Source organism: Helicoverpa armigera, chromosome 16 (assembly GCF_030705265.1).
Source record: "Helicoverpa armigera isolate CAAS_96S chromosome 16, ASM3070526v1, whole genome shotgun sequence".
NCBI lineage: Eukaryota > Metazoa > Arthropoda > Insecta > Lepidoptera > Noctuidae > Helicoverpa > Helicoverpa armigera.
Window position 1 is genome coordinate 7,817,877 of NC_087135.1, and position 18,507 is coordinate 7,836,383.

General features: G+C 36.6%; 3 protein-coding genes across 3 annotated transcripts; 1 reads left to right on the forward strand and 2 right to left on the reverse strand.

The window, feature by feature from the left end:
- Nucleotides 1-320: 320 nt before the first annotated feature.
- On the forward strand, nucleotides 321-5,290 carry LOC110378731 (nonsense-mediated mRNA decay factor SMG9). Its single transcript, XM_021338116.3, has 8 exons — nucleotides 321-473; nucleotides 580-820; nucleotides 1,087-1,221; nucleotides 1,695-1,961; nucleotides 2,342-2,555; nucleotides 3,304-3,489; nucleotides 4,230-4,396; nucleotides 4,895-5,290. The coding sequence occupies exons 1-8, from the start codon at nucleotides 438-440 to the stop codon at nucleotides 5,095-5,097; spliced, it is 1,449 nt and encodes a 482-aa protein (XP_021193791.3). The 5' UTR covers nucleotides 321-437; the 3' UTR covers nucleotides 5,098-5,290.
- On the reverse strand, nucleotides 5,192-7,607 carry LOC135116540 (uncharacterized). Its single transcript, XM_049844539.2, has 2 exons — nucleotides 7,469-7,607; nucleotides 5,192-7,133 (listed from the first exon to the last, which is right to left on the reverse strand). The coding sequence occupies exon 2, from the start codon at nucleotides 6,637-6,639 to the stop codon at nucleotides 5,302-5,304; it is 1,338 nt and encodes a 445-aa protein (XP_049700496.2). The 5' UTR covers nucleotides 6,640-7,133; nucleotides 7,469-7,607; the 3' UTR covers nucleotides 5,192-5,301.
- On the reverse strand, nucleotides 7,597-12,720 carry LOC110378730 (protein Flattop homolog). Its single transcript, XM_049844540.2, has 3 exons — nucleotides 12,694-12,720; nucleotides 8,174-8,387; nucleotides 7,597-7,787 (listed from the first exon to the last, which is right to left on the reverse strand). The coding sequence occupies exons 1-3, from the start codon at nucleotides 12,718-12,720 to the stop codon at nucleotides 7,597-7,599; spliced, it is 432 nt and encodes a 143-aa protein (XP_049700497.2).
- Between the last annotated feature and the right edge of the window lie 5,787 nt (nucleotides 12,721-18,507).

The following is an 18,507-nucleotide window of genomic DNA, read 5'->3' on the forward strand; positions in this document are numbered from 1 at the left end:
AATAAAAGCACTGCATTATTGTTTTACTATTGCGGTTGAGTAAATAAAAAAAACTAAATCATATTGTGTTAACAAATTTTTCAACAAGCTTTTCCTTAGTACCAGTGACTTTTGCACCTTCTCTCTTAGCTCAATTTTTAGTTCGGAAACCTTATTCTGACCGTAGTCCATAATAAAATCAATTACACTTCCAATATAACAGAATTTCAATAAACAATAAGTTCGGCACCTACAATTCCATACTATTTGACAGCTGTTTGGACCAGACGCATACGTGGCGCCACCCGGTGGCAGAAAAAATTTCAAAAACCCTCATTGACACTAGTGACAGCAAATTGACATTGTTGTTGAAATAGAATTTGGTTTTCTTGAATGTTTCCCTTTGATTTATTTTGTATAAAAAAATAAAACAGATAACCCAATAGATATAGGACAGCATGGCAGATAAAAAGAAGAAAATATTCACTTCGAAGGTAGGCACAAACTAGTACAAAATATTTATAAAGTTTTCCATTGTTGATAAACTCAACACTCAACCAAAACAAACCTCAAACTCTTTTCTATGAAAACATCTTTCAGGAGTCTGCAACTCCAAGGAGACCAGTCATTTTGAAATCAGATCGTGAAACGGTTAAAGATCAGACCAAAGAGAAGCCGGAAAAAGAGAAGCAGCCCACTATTATACTGAAGACTAGAGAACAGAGTGCACCCAAAGAGGAACGACCTCAGAGTCCAAGGACTATTAAAAATTCTACATCTGACGATTGCCCACATCCATGTAAAATTGCTCAAAATGAAAACAAAGAGAAGAAAAATATAGGTAAAAATTAACCTCATTATATCCTAAATCTTCAGTATATGTTATTATTTTGTTTGTTTGCTTATACCAAAAGCCAAAAAAAGGTTGGAAAGCTACAGTATCTGCGGGTAACACAGGGATTTTTTTATCCATATACTGGGAAATAGTTATCAGGTTTGCCATGAGTGGAAACCATGGGCAACAAATAGGACTATGATGAAAAAATGATTACAAAACCTCAGAATCGAACTCTTGTTTTAACAGAATATTATTTTTCACAATTTCAGAACAAAAGCCGAGTCCTCCCCTGAAGTTTATGTCTGAACCCGTGAAGCTTCTGGATGAGAACCTGGAACTTAACACCAGTGCATTGGAGTTCCTACATGACTCCAGCACTAATTATTTAGTCGTTGGCATTATAGGTATGTAAATACGGCACACAAAAGGGTCAATAACTTTTATAATCAAGTAGTCATCAAGTAATGATGCAACTGGCTTTATATATAAAATATTCAATAAGGCAGTTTCCAAAGCTCTAACCAAGATCTGTAAACTCATCATTCACTGTTTTAAGTCGAAATTATACTAAGGCCCACAAAACCTTGATTGGTCACTTATATTTAACAGTTGCGGTTTTTATAAAAAAATCTAAATACTCCAATTTATAGAATATAATTTTTGTGAATGCTGCATTTTTATGAAAACAGACAATATTGATTGGTAGTTTTGGTACAACTTGAGGATTTAATTTCTTTATCTCGGCCCTGGTACATACCGCGGCCCTGGTACATAAAAGGCCTATGAACACAATGGTTTTTAGGATTTAATTTCTTTCCTTTCCAGTTTTAGAGAATAACTATACTATAATAACTTAAATTTAACTTTTACTTTGCAGGCACTCAAGGTGTTGGCAAGTCCATGATAATGAACCTGATTGCCACCAATGTTCATGATCAGAATCTCTGCACACAAATATTGAATTCTCATGAAATACCGGCAGACAGTCCATTTGATAGCAATGATGTCGCTCCACTAGAGAATCAGTTAGAAGCTCTGGATTTCGCTGGAGTACCTGAGGCAAGACAGGACAAAAGTGATAATCTATTCAAATTCAAAATGCAAGATATTGAACAGATTGAGAGAGGTGTACATTGCACTAAAGGTAATATGAATCTGTAGTAGTTGTGTAGATAGATAATTTATATATTAGTCTCTTCCAAGTTGTGCTACAACACCCTATACTATACATATTTATCTAGTTATCTTCCACTTTAAGCCTACTAACTGTTATTTCAAGAAATCAGGAATACATAATATCTTGAGCTCCTAATGAGAAATTTAATAAATCAATGTAACAAATAACCGTGTCTCAAGGCTAAAATGAACACTAACTGATGTTTACATACATCACTGTGCACCAGTTTCCTGTGGTTTTCACAGAGAATCTAAATTATAAAAACCTGGATCTTGATCTTTACTCAAGCTACCACTTTGTTCCTAAAAGTTTTGCATATGATTACTTATACTCAGTAACAATTGCAGGTGTTGACATGTACATAACAAATGACAGAGTCATCCTCCTTGACTGCCAAGCTCTGTGGTCACCCTCATTGATTGAAGAGTCCAACACGACAATAACAGCCAGAAGTGCCAATGTGGTCACCGTAGACTGTCTGCAAATAGCGTCCTATCTGATGGCTATATGTCATGTCCTCATTGCTGTGCAGGACTGGTTTACTGACTATAATTTTTTGAGGTAAGGCTTCATTGGTAACTTTTTACACTTGCTTTTCTACTGAAAGGGTAAGTACGTCTTTTTGTTAACTTTTCGTCATGTACAATGTCCATAAAATGCATCTAATAAGAGTGAATGGAAGACCTTTACCTAGCTAAGGAACAGTAGAAAAAAAAATACATTTTACTATAGTAGTTTATTTAATGAGGGTCTTCTCAATTTTTTCTGCCACAGGGTGGCGCCACGTATGCGTCTGGTCCAAACAGCTGTCAAATAGTATGGAATTGTAGGGTCCGAACTTATTGTTTATTGAAATTCTGTTATATTGGTTTTTGGTATTCTGTGTTATTGATTTTATTATGGACTACGGTCAGAATAAGGTTTCCGAACTAAAAATTGAGCTAAGAGAGAGGGTGCAAAAGTCACTGGTACTAAGGAAAAGCTTGTTGAAAAATGTGTTAACACAATATGATTTAGTTTTTTTTATTTACTCAACCGCAATAGTAAAACAATAATGCAGTGCTTTAATTATAAAATAAAAAAAAACACTAAAATCGTTCACTATTCATAGTAAAGATAAGCACTTGACAGTTACCTGGACCTGACGACTCGGTGCTGCCACCTCGTGGACGCCATTTTAGAAAACCCTCATTGAACGTTATTTATCCACTGCTGCATTGCTAATTCATAATTTCTTGACATCTTAAATATCAAGTTTTCAGATAGTTTTCAATATCTCATTATATTTACCACTTTTTAAATCACCCAGATACATTCAGGCAGCTGAAATGCTAAAGCCCTCCCTATCAGCTTCGAACACGGTTCCCGCCAACCAAGAAGGTTCGGAATCGACTGGAGGTGGAGAAAGTCATCCACACTTACTGCTGCTACATAACCGCTGTCAGCTTGAAGACTACCTTCCTGAATCTTTGAATGTCATGCAAGAGCTTTACAGGTAAGATGTCCAAAGTTCTATAAGACGGTATAAAAAAAAAACGAAACGAAAAAGTTTATTTGCATACAGCCCTTACTAGCTTATTATAGTAGGTACTTTTGCCATATATTGTGTCCTGCTAGGAATAAGACTGAAGAAGGTTTTGGTTCAACGTAAATGTAGCATTGTTAGCTTCAAACTGTAGTATTTATTCCAACACATTTGTGGCTATTGTACATATAAAGTAAATATAATATAATTTAACGAAATTACAATGTTATAAATTCAATAACCTTTCAAACATGGAGGTTCATTTACTATCAAATGCCTTTGCCAATGTTGTATAAGGGTTACAAAGGATCAATTCAAGTTAGTAGCTACCTGGCAACAAAAGTCTGGCTTATAAAATAATATTTTCTAGGCAGCACGTAAAAGTTAAATTACGTAGGTAGCTAGCACAACTGATCGGTCAGCTTGAAAAAATGCAAAATACCCCGGTATATTATAAAAGAAATTCAATTGAAATTGTTTTTTTTTCGTCGATAACAAGACGTGCAATTAAAAGTTTGGGAAATAAGATTAAAAAAAATCTCGTAAGTTAGCACAGTCGGCAGTACCTACTTATTTTTACCAAATGAAACATGTTGTTCTACCGGACCGCAAATATCTTCGTTGCTACTAAAATCTGCATTGTATTTACTGAAAAATAAGATCTAAATATATGAGTTAATTAAACCAGTAAGTAATTCATTCAATTTCAGAAAAGCATTTCAAAAATCGAATCTGCAACTCAACTCTGGAATGTACATGTACAGCGACACGAACAAGAATGGCTTGAATGTGGACAGTGTTTGCAACGGTTACAGCATAGACAAGTGTGGAACGCCTATCAACCTCTTTCTACTGCCGGAAATATACAGCGACTTTGGTAAGTTCGAGGACGCTATGCCAAGGTCACTTCATTCAGTTCCCGTGCTCATTTGTCTTTGCTAAGGTTACGTCGTTAAAAGTTTTAGCATAAATCACTGCTGCGACTAACTTTTTGTCAAGGAATTAGTTTTCTTTTAATGTCTGTTTAATGTTTTGGTAATTTGTTGTGATTTATCATGGCAGGTAATTTTAGATTTGTTTACAAAGTTAACTAGTCCCCGCATTTCATTTCATACGTTTCCTGAGATAACATAAAACAATTTAAAGTTTCTGGCCTCCCTCAGAATTCACTTTCCCACATTAGCGTATATGTGATAATCCTCTATCAGACAGAATAATACCTTCTTGAAATATTTTCACTTTAAATTTAGTTTCAGGCCTTATAAAGGCTACAAAGTATATAGATTATCGTTTTATCTAATCCCCTGAATAAATAAAGCAATGACTAATGACTGTATTCATTGTAATATTTTATCATATCATCGTTACTTCGCAGATAATCGGGATATATACCGCGGTCATCCAGGTTTCGAGCAACTTGCAAAACGCCTACGTTGGATGATCCTAGGAGTCAACAGACATCAAATCACTAATGTACCAAACCTCTCAGAAAAAGGGTGGTTCCACTACTGCAGCAAAGCTTGGGAAACAATAAGAAAGTGCACTTTCTTCATGGAATACGAAAGATTCTTACCGTGAACACTACGGACCTAACGTAAGAGGATTATTTCCATATCAGGGCTGATACCACGCAGGTGTCGCGCAGCTGTTATGATAACGAATCGAAAAACAATTATCGTTTTAAATATTTAATTCCAAACAGCTGAATAAAATAATTTAATGTACATTCTGTTATTGGTTATTGGACCCAATAAACGTTAATCATAAGGTGCATTTTCACTTTCACTGATAAACGCTGTCTATAAGCGGTTTACGCCTCTGCTCAGGTGGTTTGTAAGCGTGTTGATAGACGCTCGCCAACCGCCAGTGCTCGGGGTAGCCGGTCGCGTTCGCGTCACGCCAGATACTGAACGGAGGTGCTAAGGTCGGAATTGTATACGATTTCTTGCTGTACGGATGACGCATCTTGGGCATTTTCACTCCTTTAGAGTCAGTAGAACCAGTCACACTCTGCACTGAGTTGGGGTTACCAGCTTTAAACGCAAACTTATAATCTTCCTTCTGTTTCGTGTCATTGGATAATTTAGCGCCGTTACAAGACACGCAATTTTTGTGTTTAATATTTAGTTGATCGCTATCTTTCGTTGAACGTCGCGAAAACTGCTGCGACTCATTTGGCGAGCTGTGATGCAATTTACCTTGCGCCAGTGGAGTCTTCTCGTACGACTCTAAACTATTACGATTGCGATTAACGTCATAACCAGCGTTGTTATTATTCTTATTTTTGGCGTTCCATGCATCCTTTATAGGTTGCAGTTTTTCTGGCCTTGTGTCGCCCCGACTAGACTTACGACTCATTTCACTCGGAGTACCGCATCCGTGAATTCCATCACATTCTGGCTTCTTTCCTGACTGACCTGAACTCTTCCTGCTAGATGACGCCGATCTGGAGCCTCTTTCATTAGCAGTAGCATGTTGAGGACAATATTGAACATCACATGATTCTCTTCGTCTTTCTTTTGCCATATCTTTTTCAAAATATGGTACCGGGTGATGGCCGATGTCACCTACCACACGGTTCTGATTAAAAATAGGATTGGTATGACCAATATTTATACCTTCATGTTCTTCCTTTGGTGTATGCACCATAGTGAAGACTGCTGGTGCTTTCGACCCGTTGGAGCCGTCTATATGCTTTGGTGGTCTTGGTTCCCTTTTGGGGTCGTCTGGCCTAAAATCCCAACAGATTGCTAGATCCATGAGAGACATTTGTTTTGCATATTGTCCTCCTAGATCCGGTGCAGATGTTGATGGCCTTTGGCCTTCTCCTTTATCACCGTCAGGCTTCTTAGGGTCGCTTGTCTTGGGTCTATGAACACGCATCTTAGTGCAACACGTAGGGCCGGATGCGCCGTATCCTTTCCACCCGATAGCGTATGGTTTAACAATGATATCAGAATCACGATGTTCTGCAACTTTCGTTAAATTTCGGTATCCTAAAGTATCAGGTAACGGCTGATGCTCCAGATTTCCGACGTGCATTTTCCTCGCAAACTGAAAGTTCTGTGCGACGTTAACATGGGGCAGTTTTGGGGTCCCACTTGTTTTGACGTCTCTCATATTATTCTGTTCTTCAACAAGATCATTTTTCTTCGCGTTTTCAGCTACTTTCCGCCAAAATTTGTCAACCTCTTCCTCTTGAGGTCCGTGTATTTGTTCGACAGCATCTTTAACTAGAGCCTCATGGCTATCGTGCCTCTTGTCCGGATCAGTTAGTGAACCAGGAACGTAAGGTCCGCGACCATCGGATTGTACAGGTTCTTTTTTAATATTCAATTCTAACGGATCGTCGTCTTTGTCTGTGACTTTATTTTCTTGATCTTTACTATCTTCAGCCTTATTTCGTATTTTATCAGCTTTAGATTTAGATTCCTTATTTGTACAGACATGTAAAAATTTTGAAGAATTTCAAATTTCGCATAATTATTTAAAAACACATTAAATAAATAAACAAAATTGTAAACAGACAATCAAATATACTACTAAACTGTGCCTCACTCAAGAAATCTTTGAATTCTTTTCTTTTTGTGCTTGTGAAACGGACATTTGCGTGGCTGAAATAAAATAAAACAAAAGAAAATTAAAAATCGACAATATGAAAAGAAATTGTAACGGTGAGAATTAACTAAGTTTTTTATATCCTTTTCAGTGTTTAATTCTAGGTTTTAATAATCCGCAAATAATAATGAAGCCATCACTTAAGTATCAATCAACTTTTAGAAGCCCATAGTTGATTTCCCCAAAGAAAGGTTCTCAATTTAAAAAAGTAGATAGGTCTGCATAAAAGTTAGTTCATATTCGTAATATCTTCAAGACAGTAACGTATCATCAGTAATGAAATAAAAATGTAAACTACAAGCAACTATGTACAGCTATCACCAACACTGACCTACTTCGGAATGCAAAACTTTCAAGGAAACGTATGTAAGGGTGACGTCGATTCACTACCACGCTACCACAAACAAACAAGAGCACATTTCGCGCCAACCGTCCCTCAATCGAAACTCGCGTGTAACCTTATTCACTCACTTCGAACGTCTGTGCGTCTTCGTCTTCGTCGTGCAAGTCGAGCTTGTTTGGCTCCCTTTTAAGTTTGCCGCGTTTCTCGGCGCGCAAGCGCGCTGCTGCTGCAGCCTTCGGCCTCTGAACGCGAAGATTCAACCAATCTGGAAATCTCCCATTCGGCGGCTCCTTTGCTAACTCTTCCGCTGAAAAGAGACAACGAACCACTCGATAAAACTGCATACATTTCAAGAACGGCTTTCCATAAATCGGCTTCGTTCTGATAATGATTTTGACCTACACAAAATATAGCAGGATTTGCGTGCAGACACATTAATAGATCATCGATTTTAACAAAAATCCATATTTATGTGGCCATTGAGCAAATCGATAAGTAGCGAAATATTCAAAATCAGTCTCTTAACTACTGCGCAACACGATACTTTTGGGAAGTAGGAAGTGTTTTGCGTGTATGTTGACAAATAAATGACGAAGCTTTATGACTTTCACCAAGGTCGAACAATAATGATATCATTCATCAAAGTATCCTGTAAGCGAACTTTTATTGGTGCCACAAGACGCATTTACGTACCAACTTTTCTTGTTATTTTCCTTGGAAGTTCCCAGGTGCCAGTATAATGGCCGAAACATCGCGACGTGCCTCTCGGAGCCCCTGGCAAGAAATGCCCGTTGATATCGCATATGGGTTTCGGATCTGGCCGCATTTCTAACGGTCTTGCTCTTGTTGGCGCCCATCGTGGGACTTGCCAGTTACCCAAGCGCTTCGGTGTCGATTCGCTGTTAAACTGTTGATAAAAATTTTTTGTTATCATTATTTTTTTTATTACTCCTGTACCTTAAACCTTAATCTAAATATCGTCCTCTTACATACAAATACATGCCTGTGTTGAATTGTTAAAAACAATGATGATTATTCGAGGACGGCCGGCACGTGCGTGTGGTAATACGCACGTGTCCCACAGACATCAAAATTAAAAAGTAATCATTCCCCCACAAAATTTAACACCATGATTGCGTTGCAACTTGGCTACATAACGTCTCTATGAATTAAAGAAAGGTTCCTTTTCCTTTAACTATCTTTGTCGTAGATGATTACTTTGAAAATAATTTATGAATTAACTTGGGAATAACACCTTCGACGGGCATTTTCCAGTAATTACACATTAGACTTAAGCCATTTAAGTTAAGTTAAGGAATCGAGAATTAGATCAATCAGATCAACTGCTGATTTTAGCAAAGTATAACCTTCAAAAATTCAAACAAGATAAAAAAAGTTTCAATAGTTCCTAGTCGAGAGATCTTCAAAAATAATCCCATAAAGTATAACAATAGCAGTGCACCCGTCACCCATTGATCAGGTGTCAACTCACCCCCCATAGCGCGGGGCGTTATAATCATCATCCCCTCAACAAAGGGTTGCAAATTGTTATTTACCCCATACATGACGCGCCCATTTGACTAAATTATAAAATGCCCGCAATAATTTAGAATTATCTTGTCAAAGATTTTGAGGCGACAAACTTGTGTGACTATAGAAGGGAGTCATCCAATCAATGTGAGTTAATGATTACCTACAAATAAGTTCTGTTATTTCGTTGCCATTGATAAAAAATACACGATATAAAAGAAATCACAAAGACAACTGCGTTTGTAATCGTAATTTGTTATAAGCATGCAAAAAGCTTTTTGCTATTATGACACAACAAGGTCAAAACGTATTCCGATAAAAACGCAGTTGTTAAAAGATATAAAAATCAATATTACGAGTTGAAATAAACAGAGTAAGGTCTTGTTTTACAACCCCAACATTCGCTTAAATACCCGTAAGTACCTGTAACTCACGCACGCTGGCTAAACATAACCAAGTTTTATGAAAACAATACAAGTGACATAAACAATATGACGTTTGTGTGTGTCAGCCATACGTATTATTTACCGAATAACAGGTAGGTACGTAAGTAGCTATCACGTTTACCTACTCCTGGAAACCAACGTTCCCATTGCACAGCCCTGCTTTTCGTTGGCCTGTTTCTGTACGTTTTTGTAGTGGGGAAAAATATCAAGACTTACATACTCATACAAAATTGAATCGCGTGGTAAACGAAATAAACTGAGAATACATGCAGAATAGCCTTGCACTTAAGTGGAAGTTTCAACAAATAGGAAAATAACATAGGTGTTATTGAAGATTTGCATGTCTATTTTAGCTGCACGGCTAAAATATGGACACTTGAACTCCACGTGCGACTTAGAAATAAAATGTGGAACAAGGTTTTTTCTATCAACGGACCTTTCGTCGTTGTTATTTGCTTTCCCTGAAAGTACCTGAATATTCTAGAATTCCTGGAATAGCTAAAAAGCACTTGAAGTAAGTCTCTATTCCATTAGAAATCAGTTCCCTTTTCTTCATTTTTGACCCGACTAAGAAAACTCCATTTTAGTCCATTTACGACTTGTAGCTTGTAGCCAACAATAGCAATTATCAGAACCATACATTTATGAACCTCCCAAGAAATAAACGGTACCGGTTGGAAACATTTGCAGGCAATTGTAACAGATTGACTTATAGCGTGTTGCGTAAATGACATCAATTTGTCTGCACGTCCCTGAACTTGTTCATTTGTCACGGTTCTCAGTCACCCACATTTAAATAGCTCGGCTTCGAAGCTCCAAACCGCAGCTTACGTAAGAGAAAGGGTTGCTTCTGCGATCGGCTTTTTGCACCGTCATCTACAGCTAAATATAGAACCCTATTGCTAAAAGTGAACCTAATTTGCGTATGGGGTTTTTGTTAGACGAATTTAGTTGCGTGCATGTATAACTACTTCAAGGCGAACGTAAATACCTTCGTCAAATTGTGTTCTACATGTGAACGTTATTAGAAAATTGAGATTGTTAACTGATGGGCTATGAACCTATAGCTTTTTTTCTTCATATACTGAATATTTCCCAAATACCTTTTCGATATAACGCTGAACACTAAATAAAGATTTCGTAAGGATTCAATATATCACAACAAAATGATTATTATTTACTGTGGTGGTGGTTATTTTGTCAGACTAAATAGATAAAAATTAATAGAAAGTTACTAATTTAAGTTGTTAATATTTTAGGTTTTATTGAACCTAAACTAAACGCGAAATATCAGCAATAAACATATTGAATCTGCACGTTTATGTTTTGTGATACCTAGGTTTTGAACTTTCTTGGTACCTACATAGCTTACAAGTATCGCGCCTTGTGGTTTTCTTTTCTAGTAAAAAATGTAAGTAGGAACTGCCGGTGCCGCTTCTAGTGAATTTGCTGACCCTTCCCATCCAAGCAATACACAAATAAGTTAACTTACCTATATTGAGGAAAGTCAGCAATTTAACTTTGTTTCATAGAATTCCATACATAGACAAATATGTAAATTGTCAAGTTATGGCAAAAGTATAAAACCCATTTCGCGACAGGCCCATTTTTTCGTGACCGTCCGTCGATATTTCCGTTCGCGAAAACACGGTGACTTTGATAGATGTCTTGTACCTACAGAAATAGCCGACTATTTTAAGTTGTAAAACTTAAGGTCGATTGTAAAACATCTTCGGTTGAAGTCACGGCACGAGCTTCCCCATCGGCTTCCGGTAAGAATCACGCACTCTATAACTCTCGTCAAGTTAACGAACGTGATATAGGCACATCACTATAGTATGGAAATCGGGAAATTCCAATTAGCTGCTAACGAAGGCATGATTTGTGAATGGCGTTTAGTTAGAACCGAGTCCCATTAAAAGTGTTTAAAGAAGAGGTAGGTAGGTACCTACCTACTTCCGTGTAGTTTGTGGTTCGCATTTCCACAGACCTTACTAGACTGCAAACTTTGACAGGTGAACTCACTCCGATTAACGAATATATTCGTACTTACCTAAAAATATTGAATTGATTTTATTGTATGTATGTTTATGTTTGGAAAAAAAACTTTCAGTTTATTGAACAACCTATTGAAAGCTGAAACTGCAAGTCACAGTTGACTCCTACAACTGACACACAATAGCAAGTGGAACTATAGAATAAAAACACCATTTGTTTCCTTATAATCTCTAGAATTACAAATACATACTTCTATCAAAACAACAATACAAAAAACTATTCATCTCAAAAACACGAGAGCTATTAACTAAAGACTACCAGCTCGATGTGTCAAACACGGATTAACATTGCACACAATGGAGTAAAAAATTGTCATTCAGTTGCAAATAAAAAATCACCCCTCTATCGAATAACCCATTATAACCACTAAAATACAAGCAAAATTGAACCTTATATCATTTCAAAATAGGAGTTAAAATTGAATGATGGTGATGTGGCTAAGGATGTTTACGATGTAATTGGATGTATCTAACTGGGATTAAAGGAATTACAATTTGTAAGTAAGTAAAAAATGTCCGTGCTGCACCAGCCTAGGGGAAAGTAAAGCGAACTGCAGGTGCAGTGGTGTTAGATTCTATGGGATTAACAGCAATGGATCTACTGGACATGATGATTTGTGGGATAAATACAATATATGCGTAGTTGGAATCATTACCGATAGTTAGTTCCTAAATGGGCATTTATAAAAGCCTGGTCAGAAACAACAAGGGTCGTCAAACCAAGAATACGGCTGATCCCAACCACTCCGGTCCTAAGCACACGTGTCGAATATGAGAGACTACTGCCGAAGTTCCCTAGTGGGGACAATAAAGACCCGGAGCAAGAATATTTTAAGTGAATATGTATGTAATGTAATTACAGGTATGATCGTGAAATAAGGTCTATGTCAGGAAAAAGAAGATTACCTACGATTAACCAATCAATCAGATTTTATTATACCAGGATACCTACCAGAGATTAAAGGTTCCGAAGGTATATACCGAATTGACCGATACAATGTTATCGACATGAGACTTAGCAACTAAGCTTATCAATTAGAAACCAGTAACCTTATCTTAATATAACACAGGTGATAGAAGATTATATATTTTAATCCCCTAGAATATTTTGTTATCAAAGAAAATTAAAATATTCTATGCAACATACTTTACAAGTAAAATAAAGTAATTAGCCACTTACTTGACCACTATCGAAGTTGAAGGCCATTGTCGTAGAAACTTAACACTTTTTATGATTGCAAAGAATTCAAAAACTGATTGTAAAATATCACAGATGTCTTGAGCACTTTTTAGATGTCAGAATTGAATTTATTTGTCATGATAGCTGAAGCATAGAGTAAAATGGTGAAAGAAGGTTGTTGTTTGCCGGAAAATGGGAAAGTCTATTGGCCTAACTGCGTGGTCGTTATGGCGACGGGCTTTCCACGTGTGTACGTTTCACGGCGCGTAGGTTGCTTTCAAAAGTTCATTGCCTTCCCTGAATAGAAAATTCTTGCATGCGCCCTCATTGGGCGCAGTAAAAACCAAACAACACTATGAAAATCAGCCGTCCCTTTTATGCAATGCAACATAGCATTATGCTAAATGGTACCCGGCTGGCCTAATGGGTTATTTGGTACTTACACCAAGTCCCAGTCGATTAAATATTTTCAAGTCAATCATTTATAAGAAAACACTAGCGCTGGATTTAATAACTTTAGCTGAAACTCGGAAGAGAACAAAATACATATACGTACATTGAATTAGGAGTGCCTAAGTTGACTTTTACCTTAATCTCGGCTAAGATAATTAGATACTATCGGTTTTCTATGATTAGATACCTAGCCTATTCGAAATTTTTTATCAATTAAGGTCTCCATAACGTATCTAGAAGATGATAAGCAAGAATATTTCAGTGTCCCATTTTGTAGTGACACGACTTACACCCAGATTTGTAATTGCAACTTCATAATCAAGGAAAACAAAAAAAAAATTGCTTTATTTACATCGCGTGTTCCATTACGAAGTCGCAATAAAGAAAATTAGCGTTTGCCGTGACCTTCGTGAAATATGTTGTCATCGTATTGTATTTGTTATGTATAACTGTTTATTATAGTATTAATACAGAATTGCGAACTGACATTAGACCGAGGATGTCGCAGAGCGGTACATGTTTCTTTGCATAAATTATATCACGTTGTAATCGAGTAAATCAATTTCTGGGCGGTAAAATGGAAATGAGTAGGTAGCCATTTAAATCCAGATAACAGACGTTTTGAATCGAATTTATTGCCAACTACTACAGTCGTAAAATGGTTGTAAGATCCTGAAACAGGATAGTCGCTGTTCTTTAAATGTCGTTGTGTAATCTCTATTGTGACTTGCTTTGCCTTTGATTTATCAAAGATAAGTAAACAAGACGATGTCTTTGAGCGTGGCATCAGCATCATTTTTTTCGGCACAAAGTCCAGATGGCCATCGCAAAATGCATCATAGACTGGACTGCACTCAAATCTAATGATAGCGATGCAGACTAGCTGCGACTACACTCAAATCTAATGATAGCTAGAAACTTCCAGTCTTGGATTTCCAACATTTTTAACTTGTCTGTATAAGTTTTTGATGCAGATTTACTGTTTACCCTTGTTATCTAATTCCCTGCTTATAATACACTTGCCGCCAATATGTGAGACTAACTACATGTTTACCTATGTACTAAGTATTTTAATTCATACACAGTTAACTGCTTAATCAGCCTACTTACTGTTACTGAAATGTAGGGGAAAGGGGGGTAGCCCCGGCCAATTTTGTTTTTTTGTTATTGTGATTAAATTATCAAGGGAAATACAACGAAAACTACGAAAAAATAATCAACACAATATTTATTCGTATTAGAATATTGAAAATTTTAACAAAAATAATATCCAATACGTTTTAAACCCACTTCAAATAGTGGTCAAATTTTGATATCTTTAAAAAGTGGCGGGTAGCTCCGGCCACCTACGTAATTAGTGGCCAAATCGATTTTTGGGACACACACATCGTAGTTATAGTACAAATCCGATGGATTCATATCTACACTTGCCTCGTGAGCCCAATCTAAATCCGATCTTGACCCGATCCTGCAGAGAAGTTCGTGGAACGTCATACTGATCTGCGGCAGCTCTCTCAGAACATTTTTTCTCAAGCACCGCTTGAATTGCTTTTTTTCATGTTTTCTTCACTCCAGTCTCCGCGATTCGTAGTTCTAGTTTTAAATTTAGGCATTGTGACACTGAAAAAAAATTTTTTTAAATTAAATATTAACCTCTATATAGACTAACATATGGCCGGGGATACCCCCAAAACTAATGGCCGGGGTTACCCGACACGACTTTCTTCGAAAAAAAAAATATTAAAAAAAAAGCAGCTAATTATGCGTTGAAATAAACTTCAAAGTGCAAAATAGAATAGTATTCCATTATGTAAACAAAATCAAATAAATAATTACTTACCTTTATCCAATGAATAACGGTTTTCGAAACAATTGAAGTCACGCGGCCGTCGACGACGAAAAAGAAATTGACTCTATCACGCCTGAACGCAGCGATCAATCGACTTCAACTTTTTGCATTTGACGAATTACTCTTAAACGCACATGGAGATCACACGAACTTCAAAGTCACGCCGCGCGATATTCTAATATTTACTATGGCCGAGGCTACCCACCGGCCGGGGCTACCCCCCTTTCCCCTACGCCTATCAAACGCGCTGATAATATTTTTTATCTAGTCATATAATGACTAATGTTTAAACGAAATGGGACAACATTAAATTAATAACTCTATAAAAAATATCTACCTGAATATCTTGGGGTTTAGTATTCAATATAATTATCTTTTTTTTCTTATCTCCCAGAAAATTGCAACGTAGCCAGTGTATAGGGTGATTGATACTTGAACACATGATTCTACTCATGGTTATAAAGATTTTTTTTTTTATTATCATTAGTTTTTCCACAATAATTTAACAGACTTTGAACTTCGTCCGAATTTTCAGACGCTGTTTTGCTATTGTGATAAAACTGATGAAAATAAGAAAAGTTTCTTTGGTAAAATTTGTAATCATGACTAGAATCACTGGTTTAAGTATCGGTCACTAATATTACCAGTCATCGTATATAAGTGCTTATGGCTTAGAGCAGTCTGACCACTCAGAGTATCGACGATGATGTTTTTTGCCTAGGTGCACATACCTATGTAAGAATATTATTTTCCAAGATTCACATAACAATTATATTGCTCTGCTTTATAACCATGATTACATATGGCAGTCGTTACGGGTAGTCAGAAGCCAGTAAGTCTGACACCAGTCTAAACCAAGGGGTATTGGGTTGCCCGGGTAACTGGGTTGAGGAGGTCAGGCAGGGCAGTCGCTCCTTGTAAAGCACTGGTACTCAGCTACATCCGGTTAGACTGGAAGCCGACCCCAGCATAGTTTGGGAAAAAGGCTCGGAGGATGATCGGAGGATGACTTTATAACCATGATTGATAAGTTCCGATACAATTTGAGTCAATCGATCAGCATTAGGTACAGTTAAATTGCAGTTTACACGTGCTCCTGTAGATAAGATTGCTAAATTATGCGTGATTTTCATTAAAAGCGAATGAACTATTTTTGTGTCAGTGTTAGTCAAACGGGGAATGAATCATCCTTGTATTAAGTACCTCAGAATAATAAAGATTATCTATGCTGTCCCTTATCGGATGAATGTATTATCTATACTAAGTATCTATAGAAGGTTCTATACCCAATCACACAAAGTAATCATAGATGAATAAGCTACATACGTTAAAACTACGTCAAAATACAAGAGAAAAAATTACTTTGTACTTGATCCATAATAATTTTTAATTTCGCTCCTGTCTTCTAATGTCAAATTGTACCTAACCAAAAAATAAAACAGACCCTCTATTTAGGCTTAGGCATTATCTTTTAAACTAACCAACGAATTTCAGTTTCGTTCGTAAGTAATAACTTCTTTTCTCCAAAAAATACGTTAGGAAGTAGGTAGGTAGAATAAGGTTTCGCGTAGCAATATTGGCAACTTCAGGCGCCATGTAACTGGGCAGAATTTATTCGGAAAACTGAAATTATTGCTAACAAAAATAGGTACCCGTGATTTATTGCCGTATTGCTAAAAGTAATTTTCCTATCAAAACAATACCTCATACAGTGTTCTGGTATTGTAGCTCTGATATGTAAGTAATAAACCACTAGGTCTGAAATTCAGGGTACCTAATGTGATTTATCGTTATGATCGGAAAAGCTATGTGGGTAAGTACCTATTTATAATGTTGCTGTGCCCTAACAGGGTTCAAAATTTTCATGAGCATTGAGCCAACTGTAACACCTGTAAAAAAACTTGTGGATATCAAATAAATTACATGAATATATTTTACAGACTGTACACCAAAAGGAAATAATATGAGCTTTTTTTCTAATCTATCCACAGTGTCGTCTCACACACTTACATAATGACGGAAAAAATATAATTTTCCAAAACTAGTCTGTTTGGTTTATAGCCCTTGAATTTTCTTTCAGCAACTCTGTCTAGCAAAACATACAGATAATATAACTTGAATATTGAAAGAGCTTGGCGAAACATTTTTGGGTGTTTGGGTACAATCCATTTGGTCGTCAATTACCCGGGAACACCTGTGTCCCGGGATGGCCGGGATCGATAGGCGGAGTCGGCCGGGATTGGCGCGTCTCTACGCTGGGCGGGGACGGTGACATACGGATGCTGCGGGCGGATGAATCTGCACAGATGAATATGGTATTTTTTCTCAAATTCGGTGGAAGATATTTATCTAATTGCAAGTATTTGGGACTATTTACTATAAAAAAATATGTAAGTATACAAATCTTCCTGTGACGTCTGATATAAAGAATGTCGTAATTATAGAATGACTTAACATTCTTTAATTATGTAGCAAGACCCAATCAATGAGGTTAAACAAACCTTGAAAATTAGTTTTAATCGCCTAATCGGTCATTAAGATTCGTTATCACTGTTGGTCGTCATCGGCGCCAATTAAGGTAGATAAATTAATTAAAAAAATAAAACTCTTTATTTCGTTTCTCCCATAAAAACTGTCATGGGAAATTAGATAGGTACCTACTTACTTATTTTTATATCGAGTACAGCAAGACCCATATACTTACATATATGTATGGAGAGGATTTTTTACATCCCATCAGTTGCATTTTTTTTGTGTTGAGTATAAGAAACATACATATTTTCCACGTATGATAATATTCTCCCAATGATCCTAAAATATTCGAATTATGATAAAACTTGTATGTGAGTGTAAACAGGCGCCGCCCTCTCCGAGAGGGTTGGTCCATCCCCTTTCAAAGAGGATAAAAAGCTGAGGGATGCTGCGGTCCTCACTAGTTTGTATCATAGTGAGATGCAGTGCAGTGATAACGAATTTGACACTTCTTAATATTAATTATTAAGAAAAAACGATTCCGAAGAATATAGAACCTCCTCCTTTTTGGGAAGTCGGTTAAAAATAATACAACGTTAAAGTGTTAATTTTCTCGTGATTGTTAGCAAGTATCGATAACCATGTTCTGAAGGATTATTTTTTATCGATTCAAATAAACGTGAGTACACAATGCTTATTAATTAATGTTTTATCGTAAGGTTAAGTTTAAGGGCTAAGTTTTTCACATGAGCAATTAGAGAAATTTTACATAAGAAATGTTCCATAGTAAAATAAATCGGCGAGTGTGCAACTTTTTACTCTCTTTTTTATGGGGGTTTATTGTTTTTAATTGTTATTGTTGTTTATTGTTTAACAACCAACAAGCTAAACAACTTTCTCACGCAATTACCTATTTTATTCGGGTCATTTCATACATTCTGAATCACCACTGACTGATACAGACAGAATGAATCCTTGAAGTAAAAACTGTAAAAATACCTAATACTGTAACTACATTAAATACATACGGGCAAATCAAA

What these genes read in the sequence shown, in the direction of transcription:
- LOC135116540 (XM_049844539.2), bottom strand. Translation starts at nt 6,639, where the DNA reads ATGAGAGACGTCAAAACAAGTGGGACCCCAAAACTGCCCCATGTTAAC.
- LOC110378730 (XM_049844540.2), bottom strand. Translation starts at nt 12,720, where the DNA reads ATGGCCTTCAACTTCGATAGTGGTCAA. An exon ending in TCAACTTCGATAGTGGTCAA is followed by an intron (nt 8,388 to 12,693) that starts GTAAGTGGCTAA and finishes TTTTATCAACAG; the next exon opens with TTTAACAGCGAATCGACACC. An exon ending in GAAAATAACAAGAAAAGTTG is followed by an intron (nt 7,788 to 8,173) that starts GTACGTAAATGC and finishes GTCTCTTTTCAG; the next exon opens with CGGAAGAGTTAGCAAAGGAG.
- LOC110378731 (XM_021338116.3), top strand. Translation starts at nt 438, where the DNA reads ATGGCAGATAAAAAGAAGAAAATATTCACTTCGAAG. An exon ending in TTTAGTCGTTGGCATTATAG is followed by an intron (nt 1,222 to 1,694) that starts GTATGTAAATAC and finishes TTTACTTTGCAG; the next exon opens with GCACTCAAGGTGTTGGCAAG. An exon ending in ACTGACTATAATTTTTTGAG is followed by an intron (nt 2,556 to 3,303) that starts GTAAGGCTTCAT and finishes TAAATCACCCAG; the next exon opens with ATACATTCAGGCAGCTGAAA.